The sequence below is a fragment of the Gadus chalcogrammus genome, chromosome 12 (genome assembly GCF_026213295.1).
Source record: "Gadus chalcogrammus isolate NIFS_2021 chromosome 12, NIFS_Gcha_1.0, whole genome shotgun sequence".
In the NCBI taxonomy this organism is placed as follows: Eukaryota; Metazoa; Chordata; class Actinopteri; order Gadiformes; family Gadidae; genus Gadus; species Gadus chalcogrammus.
The window spans coordinates 26,440,610-26,465,434 of record NC_079423.1 but is presented as its reverse complement, the minus strand read 5'-3'; the positions used below and the strand labels follow the sequence as shown (position 1 = coordinate 26,465,434).

The 24,825-nt window shown below is 47.3% G+C and overlaps 1 protein-coding gene across 6 annotated transcripts in view; it reads right to left on the bottom strand.

The window, feature by feature from the left end:
• Positions 1-24,825, bottom strand: part of pde4ba (phosphodiesterase 4B, cAMP-specific a) — a 130,722-nt gene that overhangs the window by 7,055 nt on the left and 98,842 nt on the right. For 4 of the 6 annotated variants that reach the window (XM_056604007.1, XM_056604008.1, XM_056604010.1 and 1 more), the window contains 2 exons: positions 16,385-16,497; positions 3,598-3,691 (listed from right to left, as the gene is read on the bottom strand). In XM_056604007.1, coding sequence (XP_056459982.1) covers positions 3,598-3,691; positions 16,385-16,497 — 207 coding nt within the window. Of the gene's footprint in view, positions 1-3,597; positions 3,692-5,032; positions 5,566-11,426; positions 11,720-16,384; positions 16,498-24,825 lie in introns of those variants that run through there. The other 2 variants (XM_056604011.1, XM_056604012.1) reach the window with 2 other exon arrangements.

Sequence of the window (24,825 nt, the reverse complement as noted above, 5' to 3'; positions counted from 1 at the left end):
CCATCCATCCATCCATCCATCCATCCATCCATCCATCCATCCATCCATCCATCCATCCATCCATCCATCCATCCATCCATCCATCCATCCATCCATCCACCCACCCACCAACGCACCCTCCCCTCCACCTCTTGCCCCACCCCTTCACCCCTCCTTCCGATAGTCGCACTGTTCATTCTTCTCTCCTCCGTCCAATCCATCCAATCCACCCCCACCTCCCTCCTTCCATTACAACACCCGCTTCCTCCCCTGGCAGGAGGGCTGGTCTCTGGTATCCTGGCCCATTCACTAGAGAAAGGTCAGCCCCATTGAAAGGCTCCCTTCGCTCGGCGGTCTGGACGAAGGCCGAGCCCCGCCAGCTCTGTGGGCCGCCGGCCACTTTGGGAGGCCGCGACGCACGGAGGTCGCAGCTGCGGACCCCTCACTGCCGGAGGGGGTGTTTCCTTATTTATTTAGTGGGTGTTTTGTTGGGGGTAATTATCCCTTCCCCCTCAACCGCCAATCTTCTGCTCAAATGAGGACAAGGGAAGATTGCATTCCCTCCTGACAGTTAAAAGAGTGCAGACATCAGGGAGAACCGGATGATATATTGGCTGTAACTGATGTATTTTTTTTTTTATAAAAAGGACGATTATTGTTGGTTGGAGAAAAAAAATACTTATCAACTCCCAGTCCCAAACAGAGCTGGGTCGTACCATTTGGGGAGCCTTCCCTCAGTGACGTTATGTTTATGCTGCGGACTCATCCGTCAAGCCTCGACTAAACTCACGCTGGCCTATCAACCTTTCCCTGTTGAGGGTTATTCAATTACAAGCGGCAGTTCAAATAATCACTCTCATATTCTCTCTCTCTCTTTCTCTCTCTCTCTGCCTGTCTGTCTCTCTCCCTCTCTCGCTCCTCCAGTCGGTGTGTAATGGAGAACGGGCGATTAGGCACACTCAGACATGTGCTGCGTGGGAAACAAGGAGCGGCGCAGCATTCAGCCCTCTGCGATATTACAGGCTGTCAGCACCATTAACACCGGAGAGACGGCGTGTGTGATTTGTTTTATTCCATTGTTATTAGCGGTATGTTATTTTGGTTTGTCCATGCAGGTAGAGGTAAACGTGAACGGCATTATTTGTAATATGTGTGTGAAGAGAAAAATACAAATCCCATGGACGTCCGCAGCCACAAGCAGAGCTATCGATGCTGTATCTTTAACGTGTGATTATCGGCATCAGTATGTTTGAAAGGGTTTTCCATTGTTGCTCATACACCACGAGAGGCAGATAGATAGAGGAGAGGAGGGGGTCGCTCAGGCCAGATTTATTCCCTAGGTGGAATCCACTCAATAACGCCATGTTTTGCTCAAGGCAGAGGGCCAGTGGAAAGAATGATGGGAGAACAAGATGAGAAGAAACATCTGCAGCAGGGATTTCAAGTGGTCGCCTCCCTCGGACAAAATCCCCCTCCTGGAATCCCCAACACATCATGGCTTATGCAATCTGTCCTCCTTCCCAAGGAACCCCACAACACCCAGGGAATCACCTGGGTGTTGAACCAGCCAGGGAACCAGCCGGGGAACCAGCCGGGGAACCACCCAGGGAACCACCTAGAGATATATCCAGGGAACCACCTAGAGCTATATCCAGGGAACCACCTTGAGTCAACCCAGAGAACCATCCAGGGAACCAACCAGAGAGGCACCCAGGGAACAACACTTTAATTCCGTGCCGTGATGGAATTTTCCGAGCAGTCCTGGCCTTCGTCAGCTGCCATACATCCAATCCGAACCCGTTTGATAAGCGGGGGCTTCGACCGAGTAACGAGCCAGCAGGGATTTGGTGTGCCTCCCAGAGTGACCCGTGCTGAACCGCGCATAAACAAATCCACAAAGCCGCATTTTCGTCTTAATCTTCCATTTCTGTGATTATGTTCAGCAGATGGACAAATGTACCCCGTTGGTTGGATGGATGGACGGGGGGGTTCAGCCAACTGTCATGTGCTTCTGAGGACGCACCAAACGGCCCAATCGCCCCGTGTGACGCGGCTTGTTTTGTTTTTTCTCTGTTTCCCCACAATCCTACGCTCCCCGCTTCCCCACTGACGAAAGGGGGGGTTGGGAATCCTCTTCTTCACCTTCATTCTGGTGGAGAGATACCCATCTAGCCCCTGGACTCCTTCCAGCTGGGGAGGGGGGGGCTGACAGAGATGCATCAAGACCCAGGGATGAGTCACCCAATCTGCTCCGCACATCTCTCAGCCCGCCGGAGAAGGGAAGGGTGTGTGTGTGTGTGTGTGTGTGTGTGTGTGTGTGTGGGGGGGGGGTTCCTCTGATGTGTCTCCGCTGCCTCGCCTGCAGAATCCGTCAGAATCCTCCGACTTCCCCCACCGCACACACCCCTGCTACAGTTCTACCCGTCTCCACCCGTCAACTCCTTCCATACATATACAACCCCCCCTCCACAAGAGCACACACACACACACACACACACACACACACACACACACACACACACACACACACACACACACACACACACACACACACACACACACACACACACACAAAAGGGAAATCAATTCAATAGCCTCCTACAGCTCCGCCTTCGTACAAAGGCACGCACACACACACACGCGCGCACACACACACACCACAACAATCTACCCCCACCTTCTGAGCTCTACCGTCTTCGACTTTCCCATCGCTGAGTTCCCCCCCAACTCTTCAGCCAGATCAGACCGGATTGAGAAGCCAGCCACGCAATCCTTAGCTAGATTTCTTCACATCCCCAGTGCCCCCCCTAGCCCCCGTCCCCACCCCCACACACACACAACCTATTCAGTTGTCTTGTCTGCCTTTCACAGAGGGAACCTTGGGTCAGAGTCAAACTAAGACTGGCAGAGATCTTCTTGACAGTCGATTGGACACCAGTGCATATCTTTAGCAACCGTCTATAATCACAAATGACCAAATACGCTGTTAGATACCATCTAACAAGCGCACGTGTCAATCAAAAAATCAAGTAGCGTCATTCTGGGAAGTGGGGCGCTACCTTGAACGTCTGATAATCGTTCAGCGAAATTGTTCTACCGATTTTTTTTTAAGGGCCTGCGTCATAAACATCCTAGGCAACGCTGCAATGTTTCATACTTCACCCACACAAAGAGGCAGCCAGAGCCACTTGCGTAGTCCAAAATGAAAGCATCAAGTGATCCTCACCCATGCTCTCTAGCACACAGGAGCACATCTGCACTGTACAAGTGCAGACATTATGATATGCCTCACAAAATATTTGTAAATAGGTATGGAATTTGTAGCTAGATTTATGCGTTTGTGTGGGGCTGTGTTTGTGTGTTTGGTTACAGGTGAGCTTTTCATTGAAATGGTTTTGGCAAATAATTTATGTTGATTAACAGATGATGTATGCATGTGTTTGAAGGTGTTGATAGCCTTTGATGGCCATCTGCATTAGTTTTCACATAGGAAGGTGTTGCAGATGAATTAGTATTAACCTAGGAAAGTTTTGGAAATGAATAAGCATTTACCTAGGAAGCTGTTGCAGATGAATTAGTATTAACCTAGAAAGGTGTTTGAGATGAATTCGTATTTACCTAGGAAGGTGTTGGAGATGAATTCGGAGACCTGATTTCCCGACCGACTCATCTCGGAAAGGTGCGTCAACTCCCGATTCAACATTCTCTTGAACTGCGGGAAACAGGGGGAAGAGAGAGAGGGGAATGTCATTCATTTGAAACGAGGGGGGAAAACCTGGTCCACATTACACTGCAGATTCCCATGGCAGAGGTGACGGCATCAGCGCGGTCCATTTCTTATTCCATGGGCTCGTAATTGGGTGGAAAACCAAGTGGCCACAAACAAAAATAAAGAAAGAGAGAAAGTACATTCTGCTGTTGTTGACAAAGGGGTATCCAGTGTGTGTGTGTGTGTGTGTGTGTGTGTGTATTCAGGGGATAATTATTTGTCTTACTAATGAAAGCCCCTTAAATGTACCTCCCACCTCCATCCCTCTAAAATACCCCTTGCAAACAATTAACAGTTTACCACAAAACTCTGCCATCCGCTCCATTTCACCGTGTGTACTGCATTAGCAGGAATTTTGATTCCTTCCAGAGGGAAAAATGTGCATAGTGTCACCCCAACTAACCCCCCAAACCCCTTAAGGGTCAACATAGAAGGGATTAAGGGCCTGTTACATGGTGAATATCATTGACAAATATATTGATGTTTGAGGGACTTGAAACAGAGGTACAAGCACTGCAGTGGCAACTGTTGCTGTAGAATATCCCATTTTTGCAAACATAGACACACACAGGCCTAAACACAAAGACACACACACACACACACACACTCACATTTATTTGTATGAATAATTACATTTAAATCTAAAATAGAGAAACAACAAAAAAAAAGAAAAAATATATATATTATACACACTAGTTCATTCACACCTGCGCATTCACACAACACATTTAAATATGCACATAGCCTCATGCACACACACACACACACACACACACACACACACACACACACACACACACACACACACACACACACACACACACACACACACACACACACACACACACACACACACACACACACACACAGAGAGAGCTCTGCAGAGAACCCAAGATGGAGTCTGAGCCACAAAACGCCATTCTGTTCTACACAGATAGAACACCACCCCCACCACCATCAGCATACTCATCCTTTCATACATGCACACAGGCAGAGCACATTAACAATCCCTCCAAATCAATATCTTGTAATATCAGGAGCTCATCACTCTTGGACCCATTTCCAAGCGCTTTGTCATCATTATAAATCTATTAGACTAGTAAACCATCCTGCCTATTTTGGCTTTTTTTTAATTCAAATAAATATGGACCACAAACACCCAATTGTTTCACTGCGTTTCAATCCCACTCCCCCCACTCCCCCCCCCCCCCCCCCCGACAGCCACCCAGAGCAGGCTCTGTGCGGTATCCCGACATGCTACGTAGCTAGTGAGACGCCACACACCTTGATGTAACCCCAAGACACAGACAGCAGGTAGTTGGCTTCAGGCATTTTGGACCCCGTTTTCACTTCCCGACACAGAGCCAGAACTATAATCCAATCAAATACAAAAAAAGACGCAAAAACGGTTGACGGATAGTTTTCTTCCCTCTTCTTCTTCTTCTTCTTCTTCTTCTTCTTGTCTTTCAAACACAGCAAGAAACCAAGGATAACAATCGACCAAATCTTCTTCTTAGCGGGCAGCAGCGAGGAGAGAGTGCCTGGGCGAACGGTCGCTCGCTCACTCTCCCTGCAGCAGAACCGAGTCGAGGAGGGTCTCCATGTCCACGAATGGGTCTCAGTCGAAGGGGTTTGAAGAGAGAGAGAGAGAGAGAGAGAGAGAGAGAGAGAGAGAGAGAGAGCGAGAGAGAGAGATACGAGGGCTGGAGCTGGAGAGGTAAAAGGCTTACTAGAGAGCCAGCAGGGCTGAGCTGAGCGGACTGAGCGATGGAAGCTACAGCTATGAGCCGGGTGGCGTTGGAGCGGCTCACTGATGCACTGGAAACCGAACGGAGACGGAGGGAGAGGCAGGGGAGGGGGGGGGGGGGGGGGCAGAGCAAGAGCGAGAGAGAGAGGGACAGAGTGGGAGAGAGAGAGAGAGCGAGAGAGAGAGAGAGAGAGAGAGAGGAAGAGGAAGAGAGATGCGATGGAGATGGGAGGGGGGATGAGAATGAGGAGTAGGAGGAGGAGGCAGCCGATGTTCATCTGACTAGAGGGAAGGGAGGAGGAGGGGGGATCCTCCGCTGGATTAGTCTCGGTCGGCTGCTCTGACTGCTGTAGCTCGCTCTGAATACCCCCCCCCCCCCCCCCCACCCCCTCCCCCCTCCCCCTCCCCCTCCCCTCCTCACACCTCTCTCGCTCACCCTCTGCATCCCTTTCTGCCCCTCTATCCCCCCCCCCCCCCCCCCCCACTAGTCTGCTAGCCCTGGCAACACGCTCCTCTCAGAACACATGATTCGACAGAAGGCGGGGGGGGAGGAGGGGGAGGAGGGGGAGGAGGGGGAGTCCCGGACGCCCGTGTCGTTGAGGATGCGTACTGTTGGGGTGCTGTGTATGATAATGTGTGTGTGGATTCCATGTTGTGTGCATGTGTGTGTGGTTGTGCATGTGTGTTTGTACGTGTGTGTGTGTGTGTGTGTTTATATGCCTGTTTCGAGGGGGGAGGCTTATATGATAGGATCCAGACCGAAGCCCCCTCCATTTTCCCCCTTCTTTCCCTCTCTCTCTCTCTCTCTCTCTCTCTCTCTCTCTCTCTCTCTCTCTCTCTCTCTCTCTCTCTCTCTCTCTCTCTCTCTCTCTCTCTCTCTCTCTCTCTCTCTCTCTCTCTCTCTCGCTCTCCCTCTCTCTCTCGCTCTCTCTCTCTTTCTCTGTCTCCTCTCTATGTCTCTCTCTCTTCTCAGTCTCTCCCTCCCCTCTCCATTGTGGAGGTATGCTCCTGCCCCAGCTGTGTCTCCTGCCTCCTGGAAGACAATGAGGACGGAGAGAATCGACGCAGGAGGGAGCCATGTTTGGAGGAATGCGAACACGATGCATCCGTATTTTTATCACCTCCTTTCCTCCCCTTCAATTATCCCCATTATGGTTCTGCTCCCTCTCTCTCCCCCTCTCTCTCTATCTCTCTCTATCTTCATCCCTCTCTGCCTCCCTCCCCTGGCTCCTGACAGCTCTCGGCACGGACGCCATTGTGGGGAACTAGCGTGCCTGTTCATTATCTGCAGCATCACATAATAATATGAGAGGTTGTCAGGGTGCCTGCATGGTGCCTTTTTTAAGCCATACTGGGAGGCAGCCAGAGCGTGGGAGGCATGGTCGGAGCAAGGAAAGAGAGGTGGGAAGATGGAGAGAGAAAGAGGGAGGTATAGAGGAAGATACAGAGAGAGAGATGGTGGATAATTGCAACCTTCAGCCTCTCTCTCTCTCTAGCTCTCTCTCTCTCTCTCTCTCTCTCTCTCTCTCTCTCTCCTCTCTCTCTCTCTCTCTCTCTCTCTCTCTCTCTCTCTCTCTCTCTCTCTCTCTCTCTCTCTCTCTCCCTCCCCCTCTCACGCCCCCTCGGTGCCTGTGTGCAAGTCTATGTACACCAATTACCCGAACAGCCCAGCGCCATAGCAACAGAATCAGGTGACCAGTATAAGGGTTGTTTTTGTTTTTTTTGGTGAGGGTAGGGAAAGTAGAACAGAGATGGACAGCGGAGGAACTTCTAGGATATTCGAGGGGAAGAGAGGTGAGGAGCAGCCATGAGCCGAGAGTCAGGGAGGGAGGGAGGGGGGAGACGGGGGGGGAGACGGGGAGAGGCTTCCCCTCTCTCCCTCGCCTGGCAGACGGGCATGTGGCACAGCCGCCAAGCAGTCACGAGGAGCGGACACGCCACACAACACACACACACACACACACACACACACACACACACACACACACACACACACACACACACACACACACACACACACACACACACACACAGACACAGACACAGACACAGACACACACACACAGACACAGACACACACACACATACACACACACACCCTCCCCCTCTCTCCCTCACTAGCCGCCACTTACATGTCAATTTCTCTCCCGGCTGCCACTCGCCGGCGCTGTCATCAATCTCTCTGTCTGTCTGTCTGTCTGTCTGTCTGTCTCTCTGGCAACAATCAATGAGCCGTCCTTGGAGCACAACAGCAGTCTAGCAGCAACCTGACTGGAGGACTGGTTATGTCATTACCACCAGCCGATGTGCCCTATTTGTGTGTATGTTTGTGTGTGTGTGTGTGTGTGTGTGTGTGTGTGTGTGTGTGTGTGTGTGTGTGTGTGTGTGTGTGTGTGAGTGTGTGTGTGTGTGTGTGTGTGTGTTAGTGTGTTAATGTGTGTTAATGTGTGTTTTAATGTGTTTGTTAATGTGTGTGTTAGTGTGTGTTAGTGTGTTTGTGCACACGCGTGAGTGTGCGTAAAGTGTGCGTGTCTATTTTGTCTAACGTTTCGTTGTTGAGTCGACTCGGAGTACACGTCGGCACGTCCGACACCCCCTGAAACCCCGAAAAGTTGAACAGCAACCTAACCCTAAAACCCCCAGGAGGTGACGTAATGCACGAAATGCATGCGGCGTGTTTTTCTCTTCTAATTGGGGGACAAACACGGCGTGGCGTGGGGTTTCCCTCCTTCCAGGGGCTGTAGATCGGGGCGTCTGCACCGTCTGCCTGTTCAGAACTAAAGGGATGAGCCGAGAGAGAGAGGATTCCGGATGATTCTCCTGGAGAACGGAGGGAGGGCGGAGGGGGGGAGGGGGGCAAGGAGGAAGAGGACGTAGGGAGGAAAGGGAGGGGGGGGGGTTGGCGATGGGAGGATAAACAACCCTCACAGGAAAAAATAAAAGCGTGTGGAAGGAAGCGGCGGCTCTTTGTGTAACAGTGTGCTGCATGATCTCACAGCGGCTCTGCACTAATGGAGGCGGCTGTGTGCCTCTTGCAATGTGTCGGGAGGGCTTTGCTTGCTGTAGAGCGCTTTCAAGAAATACCAGGAATTACTCACGTCCCCCCACACAAACACACACTCATGCTTGCGTGCGCGAACACACTCAGCCAGCTAATCTCAATTAACCGCAGAAACCAAAATGACGTTGTTCGTTTTTTTCTTTTTATGCCTCTGTCTGTCTTTATGTTTCGTCTGTATTTTATTTTCATTGAAGGGGAATAACTTTTAAACTCTGAATGCATTAGTGCATATGTATTTTTTTCTCTCATAAAAAAATAAAATAAAAAGCATAATTGCCCCTCTTATTATGAATTATTAATGGCACTGAGGAGATGTCTTTGTTTCTTTCTCCATTCACCTTTTCGACATCTCATGTTCTGTCCTCTCTCTCTCTCTCTCTGTCTGTATGGTTTTCTATCGCCCCTTTTATATTAGAATCCATCTCTCCAAATATTTCTTGCCATCTCCCTCCTTCCACTCATGAATAACAGAGAAAGCCTTTTTCTTCTATGGCACATTATTTCTGCTTCATTCTCCATCTCTGCTTCATTCAAGAAGAAGTCTCTCTCTCTCTCTCTCTCTCTCTCTCTCTCTCTCTCTCTCTCTCTCTCTCTCTCTCTCTCTCTCTCTCTCTCTCTCTCTCTCTCTCTCTCTCTCTCTCTCTCTCTCTCTCATGCTGTGCATCTATGGTGGTGATGCTTGGGATGGTGGTGGTGATGAATAGAGAAGGTGGAGGTAGAGAGAGAGTGGGCGAGTGGCTTTTAATTGAGCCCAGAGCCAGCGTGTTGGCGGAAGAGAGAGAGAGAGAGAGAGAGAGAGAGAGAGAGAGAGAGAGAGCGAGAGAGAGAGAGAGAGAGAGAGCGAGAGAGAGAGAGAGAGAGCGTGAGCGTGCCGTGGTACTCCATTCAGACATGATGCCATCAGACAGACAACCACGGAGAGCAGTCAGGCAGACGCTGTGCTGCGGGCCGCAGAGAGAGGGTCCCCGGAGGAGAACCAGACACACGGGTCATCTCCATCTCTCTACATCCACCGAGGGGAACTTACCAACCTGCCTCTCGCTCCTGGAACTTCCGCAGTTCCAAACATCTGCATCAAAAAAACCGAACACTATAACCCGCTTAAACAAATCAGCAAATGCTGATTGTCATCCAAACAAATGACAAATGGCCGCGGTTTCATAAAAACGAATGGCAGGGGGTACATTGGTTATTTCTGACCAAATTTTTGAAGGAGGACTGGTTGGGTCTTAATAAATGCAAGTCCAGACTTGCTTTTTTAGGCTAATTCACTCGTGTTGTATATTGGTCCACTGTACTGGTGGCACGTTCTGGTGAAGTTATGGCAAGGCGCCACTAGTGGGCGTTCTGCATTCACGCTTTAAGTAGCAGGTGGCTGGTCCTATAGCCAATAGCCTCTAAACCGGCCATAACAAGACTTGCATTTAAACTCACAGATTAGACTCTTTAATCACACTTCTACTGCCAGCTCCTTTTTCTCACGGAAATATGTTGAAAGTGTTTTTAAATTTAATTTAAATTTAAAACAACATAAAGCTCAATGAAATGAAACATGGGGACTACGCCACCCAGGTAATATAATGATCCATGGATAAATAGATGATTTGATACCTCTTTCAGTCAAGATACTCAAACAAGGATGTTTTGTTACACAAAATCTATTTCTTTCAAGTTTACAGAATCATCCCCAAGCAAGTCGCACTATTGTGGAAGAATATTATTTTGAAATGGTTATTGTATTTTTTTCCACTATTGCTAAGGATTTATCGCTTATGACACATTATAAAGGGCATTCAACCTTGCCACACGGAAGTGGTGATCAGGTAATTTACCATTTGGAGAGACTTATTCATCTCACACAGCATCTCAATACTACAAGTGCTACACATGTTACAGGGAATAACCAGGAACCCATGATCCCACCAGAGCTCTGGCCAAAGAACTGCCATGGAGACAGAATTGATATAAAGTTAAACAAGGGGCCTACTTACGAAGCGGTCATTGTGTTGGTGAGATCACTCTGAGCGACCGGCACCTCAGAGCGAGCGCGAAAAGCTGCCAGAGAGAGCGCACTAGACCCTCTCACTTCCTCTGACTCACTCACTGCTCAGTGTTCACGGGTCCGCATCCCACAACTTCAAACGGCAAGGAAAGGCAGGGCCTTACAAGGCGCTACTCAAGCCCAGTCAAAGGTTGGGTAAAGTCTGCATAAATAACCCTCCGTCTTCAAACAGGGCTGTTGAAGCTAAAGGGCTTCATGTGTGCCGCTGGAGCACATTGAGGTGGGCTGTGGAACACCTGGAGTGCTACAGCTCAGCACGCTAGGCCCACAGCTCAAATGCACTTTAAAAACATGTCCCGAAAAGCTAGGAGCACCGGGGCAGAGAGGACCGTCAGAAGGAGGCACAACAGAAATATCACCTTCATTGGACTACTCCTTTTCTCTCTCCTTCCCTAGATTCACGATGTTTCGAGTTTCCGTTAAACACTGTCGGTAGTACTGCTGTAGCCTGACCCTTCCCATGTCAACTTTGCGTTTGTGTTTCAACAACGACGACCAGCTAAATACCCAACGTCTTACAGAAGTAGCAAACATTAGCTACAACACAGGGAGTTTGCTTCAAAAAGAACAAGCAACAGCTCAGCAATACAGTAAGAAGAAAGTCCCTCGATAAACATAGGCATAGCAACCGGTCATCATCCCCGAGCCCTACACCCAAGAGCCTCATTGTGGTGAACTGTTCAAATCCTATGAATGATCTGAACGCACACAAAATACTAATTCAGCAACCCAGCAGATGTGTCAAACATAATATAAACAACACACTACAAATACACATGAATAAATATAAACCAGCCGAACCCCTCACCTTCCTCCAACCGTTCAGTTTCCCTAACTTCTTCTCCTTCTTTTCAAAGCAACAGGCTCCCATGTTGATGAGTCGGGGCTGTGGGGGAACCGAGCTGGAGTGCTGTCCCGTCAGAGTAGCTGTTGGTGTGGGGCTCGGGGTGGTCCAGAGCAACAGTAAAGTACCAGTAGATGTAGTTGTGTGTGTGTGTGCCTCTTGTCTCTTTGCTCTGTGGCTGTGCTCTGACTGCAGCATGAGTAGCCAGACCAACCCGGGGCTCTCTGACGTAGAAGCAGAGGGGGGGGTGTGTGTGTGTGTGTGTGTGGGGGGGGGGGGGAAGGAACTGCACTGACTCACTTTGGGCTGCTTGCTCTGACTAGACCGTGCGCTCTGCGTGTGTACGTTTGTGTGTCTGTGTGAGTCTCTGAGTGTTGCTTAGCCTTCTGCCCGGCACACACACGCACACACACACACACACACACACACACACACACACACACACACACACACACACACACACACACACACACACACACACACACACACACACACACACACACACACACACACACACACACGTGCTAGGCCCACCCTGTTACCCTGCCACTCCCCTTGCCTACGTGAAGCACAGACCGCCCAGCGCTGCTGTAGCAAGCAGTCAGAGTCACATGGCTCAACTTGTCAATATTGCACTGATCCTTCCGATGAGATAGTCACTTCCCGTTTACCCTGAACTTCAATCATGCACGTTAGCCAAGTTTGTTGTTAATGGATTGCAATTTCCCTCTCGCTGTCTCTTTTTAGGGCATATAACAGAGACGACGTAGTATGTCGGTGAAAGTTTAGTCAAAACAAAATGATTCAAAGCACAACACACTGATGATCTTGTATGCAATCTAATCTTTAGTCTAGTCAACCCTTACGCACCCTTCCTTCCTCATTCTTCTTCATTCTTCTTGTCTTTCCAGTTTTTGATGTTCATAACTCAAGCTGGAAAATCACGGGACACCGGCCATCAAACGAAGGGCCAGATAGCCAATAGGAAATCAACTAGGGGCGGCCTCTACAAACCTCAATGGGGATGGGGATGTTGGTGGTGGTGTAGACGGGGGAGGGGGTGGGGATGTTAGTAGTTTTGAGGACGGTGATGGATAGTGATGGTGGTGGTGGTGGTGGAGGTGATGAAGATGATGATTGTGTTGATGGTGACTGCGGAGATGGTTGTGGCGGTGGTGATGGTGGCGGTGGAGATGGTTGTGGTGGTGGAGATGGTTGTGGCGGTGGTGATGGTGGCGGTGGAGATGGTTGTGGTGGTGGAGATGGTTGTGGTGGAGATGGTTGTGGTGGTGGAGGTGATGAAGATGATGATTGTGTTGATGGTGGTGGTGGAGATGGTTGTGGCGGTGGAGATGGTTGTGGTGGAGGGGAACCTCACCCTTGAGGTGGGGTTGTATGGCTTGTATGGGTGTCGTGCCTCTCTTCTGACACAGCACCTCCTGTTACCCACGCTCGCCTTTCTCCTTTCAGGGAGATCTGTTGTCAAGATCGCCTCATTTGTGTTTACGCCTAGCTGCGTCGTCATTAACAATAAATGCCCTGGGTTCCAATGACACAATTATCGTATGGGTTATAATGTTTCAGATTTCAGTTAGAGAAAAAACAACGAGCGAGGAGATGGGATGCACACTCAACAGAACTCTGTCGGGCCATTCGTATGCGTTGTCTCATGTTAGTCTCAACCTCAGAGGGTCATATGACACTGTGACCACCCTACCTTCTGAAACACTAAAATAAGGGCCGAAGGTGAAACAGTTGAACCGCATTTGTCACATGGTATCACCTCACAGTTGATACGGTAGCACCCTTCGCATTAAGACATCCCAAGTGTCATGCCAACCCACTGAAGGTCTACTGTTGAAACAATGTACACCTGAACAATGTACACACAACGTACAATTTTCTTGATTGTGTATTGTGAATGACAGGGTTTATGGTGGAATATGCTGTTTCTGATGATCGATCAACGCACCGGAAGCTTATGGGCTGATTCTATGAGATAAAACCATAAGGCTGATTCATTTTGAAGTCTTTGTTACTCAACTTTCTATGAACGGTTCCAAGTCACGTGACCTTTTTTTGCGTAACTGCACAAAGTCAAACAGTTCCCAGTCAACAGCATAGAATCCAGCATGAGATATTCTCCTATCTCAATTCAAACAATCCAAAGTTTTACCCAATCTTAAAAATGGCAAAAAAAATCCCCCTCTGCAACTTCATATCTTATATTCATGTCAGGTTCAATTGCATCATCAGCATTGTTTTGTAACAGAGCTGAAGCCAAATTGAAATTTTCCATGAGCAATAGGACGGTACTTTTATTAGATATTAAGATAAAGCAACAGTGCAATCAAAGCATTTGTTCTCCACTGGACAATTAAAAGTCTACTCATATAAGGGCAAGATAAAATGCTTGTTTTCTAAGAATTTGTTCATGTATTTGTCACTTTGTTACTTCTCTTTTTGTCCCACAAAGTAATGATTAATATTTAAGTAACCAAACTCAATTGTCCTATGTGGTCTTTGCGACAATTCGAACAAAGAAAAGCATGCTTTGCCATTATGTGGGGAAAATCCCATGGATTCTGTCTGTGTGTGTGTGTGTCTGTGTTTGTGTGGCAGAGGGACGACAGCAATATGAGAAATAAACAGCACTATTAACTGTACGCAGTGGCATGATGGGAAATCTATTGTCGTCTGGGGAGAAGAGAGAGGAGGTCAGGACGGAGACAGGAAGAGAGAGTCACTCAGCCTGGGGTTCTAGAGGGACTGCACAGACACACACACACACACACACACACACACACACACACACACACACACACACACACACACACACACACACACACACACACACACACACACACACACACACACACACACACACACACACACACACACAACCACACACACCCCCTCTCTTCCTACCATGTTTATTGTGTTTGAACCAGTGCTGGATCCCCAGCATCCTGTTGTCCAGGGCTCCTAGTGTTTCCATGTGGCTCTCTCCCTCTGCTTACAGCTGCCACACACACGCACACACACACACACGCACACGCAACCACACCGGCAGGCCTGCCAGCTTCACAACGAACAACACGCATGCCTCATAACTCGCCGTTGAAGAATGTGAAAAGCTATCATATCTGTACTGCGACCGGGAGATTGGGACATCGATACCTGGCAGGTTATATTTGCCTTTATTCATTTAAAAGGGCCACAGTTGCATTCCTGGGCTACTTCCATGAACTACCAACAATTCATTCGCTTGAATGATAGCATTCCTAGCCGTTAGCGGCTGAATGACTAAGACGAAATCTTGTTTGTTATGTGAATTTTGGTACATTTTGTCTCGTCAACAAACCTCCCCTTTGACCCCTTCAGAGCTCAATCAACCCTCTGACAGGAAGTGCAATATTTAACGGAGCTTGTGTGTCAGGGAGGGGATGAGGTTGGGATTTATTTTTATGTTGCATGTCGATAATCCTGCACACATCCAATGCGCATACTGAAATACAGTACAGGAATATACAGTTGACAAAATGACCACCAACCCGATTTCTTCTGAAACAATTCAGAAACCTTCTGAGTCGATACACAATAAACAATTAACGAAGGAGAGTCCACTCGGTCCAAGTGCTACTTAGAATCATACAATCTCAAAAAATACGCACGTAGCCTCCTTGACACCGCTTGTCAAGGACGCTACGTTGGTCTTTGACATTTTTACACATGACCCATGTAAGGCAGTAGATTTACCGTTAACTCCATTATTTGAAAAGTGTCCAGTCAGCAGGGGAAACAATCCATATTTGGCCCATTGAGGGTTGGAATGATTGGCTGCCGCAAAATAGCCTCGGGCTATCACTCCTTAATATTAAATCCTTAATAATCTTTTAATTAAATAAAACGTTCAAACGGAACCTAGCAAAATACATAATATGGAGATGAACTAGCTACTGAGATCCGAACCGAACAAAGAAAACATCCTTGGCTTTGTTTAATGACAATGAAATCAAAAGTTTTCTCTTTAACTTAGAATGGTGGTCTTTTTGCAATCAACCACCAAGAACCACCGTACACCCATATGGGCCAAAAGAGGTATTGCACATTAGTCGCTATCGCAAGGGCTTCAGAATTAGGGGCTCATGGCTGCTACACTACATAACGTGATGCAATGCCAGCATACAAGTGGAGCAAAAGAACAGTCCAATACATAGATAGTGAACCATCACCCAAACACAGAGCACCTTATGGAAATGCCCGGCAGCCATTCATTCCGGCCATCATCACCCAATGGCGAAAAAATATTCTAATAATGAAATACGTTTCACATTCCCATTTCTCTTCAGCAGTTTAAACGCGAGTTCTTAATGCCTTTCCTCTTTTCTAAACCTTCGGTTCCACTGTTCTCAGCTCCGTGTTTTGCCGTATTTCATTGGCCGGCCCTCTCTGACTGGCTCTGATTAGATGTTCTTTGGTTTTCTCTATCATAGAATTTTAAATCAGAGCAGACCAGAGATGCTTTGGCAAATGGGATGTAACCGAATACAGAAGGGTGCCGTAGTGAATGTACTTCAATGAAAAAAGTATTGTTTGTTTTTTTTTCCTTTTTTTTTTGGTGTGTGTGTGTTGTGTGGTTGTGTGGTTGTTAACAACATCTACCTAGACAAAGGATCATCAGTGCGTCGCAGACCGTTACCACGCGTCTTTCTCGACATGATTGTCGGACAGTTAAAGGCGAAAGGAAAACGGTACTAGACCTAGGCCATACTCTCGAAAAGAAAAGCAACAAAAAACAAAATAAAAAAATCACAACATTCCCAGGCGGAAAAGGAAAATCCGGAAAAAAATCCCAGAACTATCGAAAAAAAAATCAAAATTAAACCCAGCAGAGAAGGAGAAAATCCTGGGGTTTGTACCTTGTTGGAGGCCATGTCGCTGACGGAGCGGTACGTCTGGATCGTCTCCAGCTGGTCCAGACACCAGTCCAGCTCCTCCATCGTCTCCACCGCCATCTTCTGGTAGGCCTCGTCTGTCAAGGAGAGACACGCCGTCAGAACAACACACACACCGGATGACAGGCAGCAGCTGGGTAATGCAGAGACACGCTGACACGACCACACACACACACTGGATAACCGACGCCCACAGCTCTGTTAGGAGAGTTTGATAGAAAAAGCGAGGTAGAGAAGAAGAAAACATTTGGCCATCGAGTACAATGACAAGAAGTTAAAACCAAAATCGTATTATTTTGGTTTTAAATTCAGTTGTGTGGATGTTTTGCCAGTCTCTGCCGACCAGTTTGTGAACATTCCACTTTGCACGAACGCATGTGGCATTCTTTTCCTGGGGGAACAATAGTGGCGAGGTGTGTTTGGAGCTTTGTCTGGTCGGGGCTTGATTGCAGCGTCCGCGAGTGGGTTAAGCTTCTCTGACCCTAACAGTAGAACTCCATGGTGTGTGTGTTTGTGGATACGTGAGTTTTTGGAGCTCTGTACAACAGTGGTTGAATTTGAGGTTCAAGATAGGGTTCTATTGTAACGCCAGTATAAACCACTGTCTGACGCCAAATTAAATGTACAACACAGCTGATAACAACGTTCCTGCACAACAGCGGTACTTAAAAAATATCAGGTAATAAGCATTGGTCATAGCCAAGGAAAATACATACCCCCCCTCCTTCCTAGAACCTTAAGCCCAAATCGCTTCTGAGATTCTTTGTATCTCAGTGTTCGAATTGGACCTAACACAGGGGTTTCACATACTCTTTAACACACAGCGGCAATCTATGGGCCTTATTCACTGAGCAGCCATCTTTGTTGTAAACACTAGCTGGTAGTGAAAACCGACTGCTTTTAGAACTTAGATGGCAGCTCAGTGAATAAGGCCCATAGATATATAAACTGTTTTATATACTTTTCAAACAAAATGAACACAGGTTATTGTGTATTTCAGACTTTTTTGAGTAGTCTTTATGGCTCGTAATTTATCTTGAACCAATTGCCTCTCATTAAACTTCTTGGATCAGCCCTTTGGAATGTACTTTTATGTGACTTCAACAGACACATGTTCACGAGAGTTGAGTCTTCATGAGTTTTCTGGCTTTGTGACGTCAACGTATCAGTTCAGTGAAACACATGGGGTTGTAAACGGGGCCAGTAAGTCTTCTGAAGTGAAATTAGCAAAAACACCAGCTTCTCCGAGCATTCGTTTGAATTTATTTAACACATGCCACACTGTCTGTAAATCAAGGTTGAAATTGAGTCAGAGTGTGTACGTGTCTGTGCACGTCTGGTGCACAGACACGCATACACACACACACACACACACACACACACACACACACACACACACACACACACACACACACACACACACACACACACACACACACACACACACACACACGTACAGTCTGGCCCCTGTGTGGTGTGTGTACTGGCGGTCTCCTAGCTGCCGAGCACAACACTGCGGGCAGGGTGTGCGCGGATGCGACCTTAGCGCAGCCGCGTAGAATGTTGTCCTTCGCTCTGACTTCAGCCCCATCAAAGACGGCAGCAGCTCCTGTTTGCTCTCTCAAACACCAGAGGCCCCTGGCACACACCCCCCGTCCCGAGTCCTCCCGCCACACAGACAGGCGTAGAAGAAGAAGAGTGAAAGAGCATGGGATTGTTGGTATTTCTATAAGGCCACATGCGCGTAGTGTAGCTAGTTTTTGTTAGGAATGTACCCCATTTAATACAAAAACCAAGCATCTAATTATCACACCTACGTATTCAAATTGATCAAAAAGCTGCTAGTATGAACAAAATCGCAATAGATTGACGGTAACCCTGGTTTGTAATTATTTGATTTACAAATCCAAATTTGGTCATGATCAGCGAACAGGATGCTGCAAGTCATTAGAAAACAAAATGGTTACTTAAAACAGTGGTTCTCATCAACGGGTCTAGCTACAGGACCCACATGTGTTACGTAACAACCAAAGGTCACAGGCCCTGCATACGTTTCCACTGCATGTCAGAGGCGCGTCAACAGCCAGGGCGCAGACATGAAAGGCAGAGCGCCCGGCGATGACGGAGCCCGCCTCCTCCAGAGTTGTGAAAGAGGTAAACTCCTAAGGTGGGGCGGGGGACTGGAGGGAAGGGGGCGGGGACGAGGCGTCTGAATGAGCTGAGGGTAGTGTTGTCGTTGGTAAGTGGGGGGGGGGGGAATTACGTAGGAGATTTTCGTTTTGTTTCGTTTTGTCTCCCATCACTGTTGGGCAATGATAATTGGCACGGGAATTCGACATCAAGTTCCTGAAAAATGTTTTTTTTTGTTGTAGAAATTGAAAGAGAAAGAGTGAGAGACACAGCAGACTCATTGCTGGGGATTTCCAACATGCCCCACGGACTGATCAAACGTACACACACACAGAAATGTACATACCCCCACACATAAACCCCCACGTATCCCCCATTTCTGACGATTATTTCTGAGTAAGAGTGGTGGCTCCTACAGCTGACAGACAGCGAGTTTCTTCCATCTATCATCAACAGAGATTGACATAGAATGCGACCAATACGCATTTCTGTCAGCTTTAAAGTGCAAACGCCCACCCACAGACACAGACACAGACACAGACACAGACACAGACACAGACACAGACACAGACACAGACACAGACACAGACTGTATATGTGGTGTGTACTGTAGTATATTCTATCAGGTCATCCGAGGCTTGTGTGTGTCTGTCAGACCAAAATAAAATGACTATGGGGACTACTTGTATGTTTGGCCCGTGTGCGTCTGTGTGTGTGTGTGTGTGTGTGTGTGTGTGTGTGTGTGTGTGTGTGTGTGTGTGTGTGTGTGTGTGTGTGTGTGTGTGTGTGTGTGTGTGTGTGTGTGTGTGTGTGTGTGTGTGTGTGTTTGGACACAAACAGAAAGTAAGACAAAAAGATAGACAGAAATAACGGAAGACAGGAAGACAGGTAGATAGAGAGAAATAATGGAAGACAGACAGGTAGGTAGGCAGACAGACAGGTAGACAGACTGAATGACAGACCCATCCTTTTGTTTTTCCATTTCAGTATTTTGCCTGGATCTAACTACAGCGCACACACCCCTCCCTCCTACATTTAACCCACTGCCTTTGGGCAGATGCAAAGGGCGACCTGGCTTTGCGGGCGTGGTGAAAGCTGTCCCGGCAGACCCGTGCGGCAGACACCACACCATAAACGATGACGCAGGGAGAACCGTGGCACGGCCAAGCCACTCGACCCGGTGACGAGGTGGCGGTGTTCAGGCATCTAGCCGTCTGTTTCCAGGAACAGAAGGAGATAGAGGGTGCCAGACTGAAACCTTGAACCCTCTCCCTCCTTCTCCTTCTCTGGAGAAAATCACCAGAGAGAATGAGAGAAAGAGAGAGAGAGAGAGAGAGAGAGAGAGAGAGAGAGAGAGAGAGAGAGAGAGAGAGAGAGAGAGAGGGAGAGAGAGAGAGAGAGAGAGAGAGAGAGAGAGAGAGAGAGAGAGAGAGAGAGAGAGGAGAGAGGAGAGAGAGGAGAGAGAGAGAGAGAGAGAGAGAGAGAGAGAGAGAGAGAGAGGAGAGAGAGAGAGAGAGAGAGAGGAGAGGAGAGAGAGAGAGAGAGAGGGAGAGGGAGAGGGAGAGAGAGAGAGAGAGAGAGAGAGAGAGAGAGAGAGAGAGAGAGTGAGAGTGAGAGAGAGAGAGAGAGAGAGAGAGAGAGAGAGAGAGAGAGAGAGAGAGAGAGAGAGAGAGAGAGAGAGAGAGAGTGACAGAGAGAGAGAGAGAGAGAATGAGTCTGACAATATAAGAGAAATCAGAGAGGGTCAACAAGAGAAGGAGATAGAGCGAGAGAATAGGAAAGAGAGAGAGAGAGAGGGTGTGTGGTGGGTGCTCAGCCCGTACCATTGCCCAGTTAGTTCCATAAGGAGGTTTAAGGTAGAAGTTTGCAATATGTCCAATATGCAACCCTGTCACAGAAGGATAAGTGTGGTGAAATTATTACAAAAATGTATTATTTGTGTTGGGAAATTAAGTGAATAGGAGGAGGTGTTAGAGGCGTGTATTTAAAACATATTTAGGTTTTTTTGCACAAACTAATGATTTTATCATCCAGTTTGGGGAAATGGTATCAGGATAAATATTGAGATGTTTTTTGGCCATGCGAGTGATAGTTAGGTCTTCTCATCCCCCCTGTGTGTGGAGAGGATGTACAAATGACTGGGGAGGGAAGGAATGACGCTCATCATAACATATACTGTATGTCGGACCTGGGCAAGCCCTGGAGCCCATCACACAAAGGGCTTCTTAAAAACATCTAACTAGAGAATTTCTATGTCCCCCATGGCCGAAGTCACACAGATACTCTAACAAAGCAAGCATTGGGTTCAATTAAACAGACCAATGTGTATGTCTGTGTGTGTGTGTCTGGTTGTTTTGGGTTGGTGTGAACGCTCATTCGAGCTTCAGTCCACTTCTAGTGCACTCTGGTTCAGTTCAATTTTGGTGTGAACGCGATCAAACCAACTACAGGAAGCAAACCAAAAAATTGTGTATTGTCGGTTGAAATTTCACCTTTGCAGCGAACTCGAAATAATAAAAACTTTACACCCAGCCATATATGAACTTTTCCTAGATTAAAAATGCACCATGGTCAGACCTGGTGACTCAGGGGGTGAGTGCACTCATCGAAACATGGTTGGTCGACACCATTAACCAATTTTGTTGTCGTTCACAAAAACACTGACGCCTTAGATGAGTTAGTGACCGAATGACGGGAATTAGGTTGTTTTTAATATTCAGGAAAACCAAAGCAAAATGAAAAAATCCAAGACGACACAAAGTCGCTTCATTATAATTGTCCGCCTCAAGGAAGCGTTTTGAGTTTCCCTTGGATTCTCTCTCCAATAGAAAGCAACCCGTTGATTAGCGGGACATCTGTTTACATTGTTTGGTTCACTTGTCCAGTAAGAATGTTAACCAAACCAAATAAAAAATGCAATTTTTATTGACCTCAACCATGAATTGGACCAAGTCTACCAAACTATGTACCCTTATGTACAGATAGCAGTATGAGCAAAGTAGAAGGATAAAGGGATTCCTCTGATCTAGATTGAAGGCATAGCTAATGAGAAGTGGAAGCCTTTAAACACCAATTTCACCAACAAGGACCCACACACACACACACACACACACACACACACACACACACACACACACACACACACACACACACACACACACACACACACACACACACACACACACACACACACACACACACACACACCCCATACACAGGGCCATGTGACACATCAGCTTATGGGATCAGTCTTATCAATGTTCTATATTGTATGATACATCTTTCTCATCGATGTCCTCGGCTCCCATTCCTCTTGACTGTAACACAGCAGGCGACCGTAAAAACCTGCCCAATAATACACTTAAACACTCTCCCTAGCAAGACCTCTCACTGTTCCTCTCTGGTGACCGCAACACAAGACCCTTCCCAAAGCACCAACACACACAAGCTGTCTACAGGAACAGAGCCGGCGTTGTGCTGGGCGGTACCTGGGGTGAACTGTTCCGTTGGTACAGCAGCAGTATTGAATGGCCTCAAACGGCCCCATCGCCCCAGTGAGCTGCATTAAGGCCCGTAAGGGCAATTACAGAGCTGGTTAACACAATTCCGCTTTAGTCGTGGATGGTGTGCTCAGCGGTCCACACAGGAGCGTACCTTTAGCGTTGGGATTCTTTCAAGGGCGATGAAAAATGATGGGTGCCATGTTAACTGTACGATGGATAAAAGAAAAAAAAACGAAAGAGCTCCGCACAGCACTCAGTGTACCCAGAGGTGCAGGAGTGCAGATAGGGTAGAAGAGAATAGTATTTGGGTGGAAACGCCAAGCCCTGATGAATATCTCATGTCATCGAGTTGGGGGTTGGAGTGAAAACACACGTTTTGCTGATTAGCTCATCACATGCGATGAACGCTACGGCTGCACGGTGGTGCCGGGGTGCCTCGCTCACGAGCGCGGGCACACAGTCACGCACGTATGTATTACACTAACCACATTTGATCTTTTGTTGCTTACATTTTATTCCTTCTTTGACCGGTGTCTGGTCTAATGTTATAAAAGGGTTGAATGACACCTATGGGGCTCACAGGTCTTGTATTTGAAAATACAACGGATAATACGTTTGTACGATCTCTGCAAGGTCCTGACCTGCCGTTCAGCCAACTCTAATGCCCCTCAAGAACAAGCAAAGAGCTAGAGCGATTCAGTCTCTCCATCACAATCCATTCATAGAGACATAGATCTATTAAAACTATAGTATTAAAAGGCAGTTCAGGCCTATACAGTGCAGACCTGGGACATCCCCTGCTACACAAGGTTCTGTCTATGAGCAGATCTACAGAGTCCATATGTGCAGAGCTGAACAGGCCTGCTGGCAGGAGAATACTTCAGGGGAAGGGCAGCAGTCTCTTTTATGACCTTGCTGACGTCAATGACATAATTCAAATACTTACAGAGTGCAGCTTCCAGCTTTCACTCTGTGGCGGGGCTGCGAGCAAAACCCGGCATGGAGCCCGCTTAGAGCACGGCAAATCCCACGCTGTGAAAAACTGGAGCGGAGTTCAGTTCAACAGACGCGACTCTTGGGAAACACACATGGTCTGTGTTTGCTCACTTTGTTCACAAAGGTGCCATTACATAGCAAACTGATGTACGCTGCACTTTGAAATAAAAAATGAAATAAAACAAGGATCTCCTAAATATGACTGAACGAAGGCAGTGGTCAAAGAACATTGAGGTCAGTGAGGAAAGAAAGAGAAGCAGACCTTATTCTGATTAACTATATCATTGTAGAACTTCTCCTTTTCTGGTTAGACTAAAGTCGTCAATCATTTGCCTTAACAAGGAACTACAACAAGTTAGAGCAAAGTTCTGCCACATTCATCTTTCTTAATAAGGAACTACAACAAGCTGAGTACATTCCTGCCACATTCATCTGCCTTAAAAAGGTTTCTTCAGAAAAAAAGAGACCACACTCACATACACACACACCCACAAACACGCACATGTATAAAAGACACACGCACCAACCCACACACTCACACATGCCCAAACCTCAAAAGCGTATTCAGTAGAGTTGTTTTGTGTAAAACTGTGGTCTCTATTTTAGCTTTTGCTTTCTGCTCAGGTCCTATTAAACCCACATCGTGTGGTGCATGAGGAGTTTTGTCATATCTTAAAGTTCAAACCTTGCTGGCAAACAACAACCCACATTCTAGGTGGTTAGGTGGTTGGTTTGCTTAGTTATTGCACATAACGTGACGTGCAAAATAATAACATCCTACCTAACTTGCCACTAAGTACGCACATTTCATAGATGTAGAATGACTGCTAAGAAGGAGAAACGTAATACAGATTATGATGGACATCTGTGTGGGAATTGTCTCATGTTGTGGTCTGTTAGTTATGTTTTTTTCGGCTGATTGCTTTCCAGGAATTGAAAGTCTCCGTATCGAACCCCAGCTGGAATCACTCAATTTGGGGAACATATTGGGACCCAGAGCAGCACCCTCCTGACAGACAACGCTCCCCACGCCAGCGTGACAGGGCTAAATAACTTGATTTAGACATTGCATCTGAACAGAAACAATAACAACTCAGTTAATAGTATTACCGTTATGCAGTTTACTGAACAGAACTCGGCCTCAGGACATTTCTGTTTAAGCGTGAGGTCATATGATTCGATTTGTATGTGAATGTATAGTGTCACTCATCATACTTGAGTGGATTGAGGATAACATACCGTCTTGACTGGAACATTAGACCAGAATAATATGTTTTCTAAGACCAGCTTTAGATGGGAGCCCTCAGAAAATCGTCTGAGGGCTCCTACATCGGTTGTGCACAGATGGATGTAGACAATAATAAAAATAAATCCTAGGTCTGCCACAATGCTCAAAATGCCTTGCTTGTTATTTGGTCTCAGTGAAATGGAGAACTTGCAACATGCATTTTCTGTGCATATAGCAAGAATTTCACTCTCACGATGCACGTTCATTTAGGACTCCCCGACTTCCGCATGTTGCAAGTTGTCGCCATTTTGCCAAGAATTGTCAAGCCTAAAACGAAAAGTATAGTTTTACATGTTGTTGGCTTCCTCGTTACATCTTATCATGATGTATTATCCGTATCGGTAGGACAATAGAAGTCAAGGGGAGGTCACAGCAATGTTGGAACAACAGCAATGTTGGAACAACAGCAGTGACATCACACATCTGTTAAAAACTGGAAATTCCCCAAATGGAAGAGGTACTGGCAACCTGGGCTGGCGACCTCACTT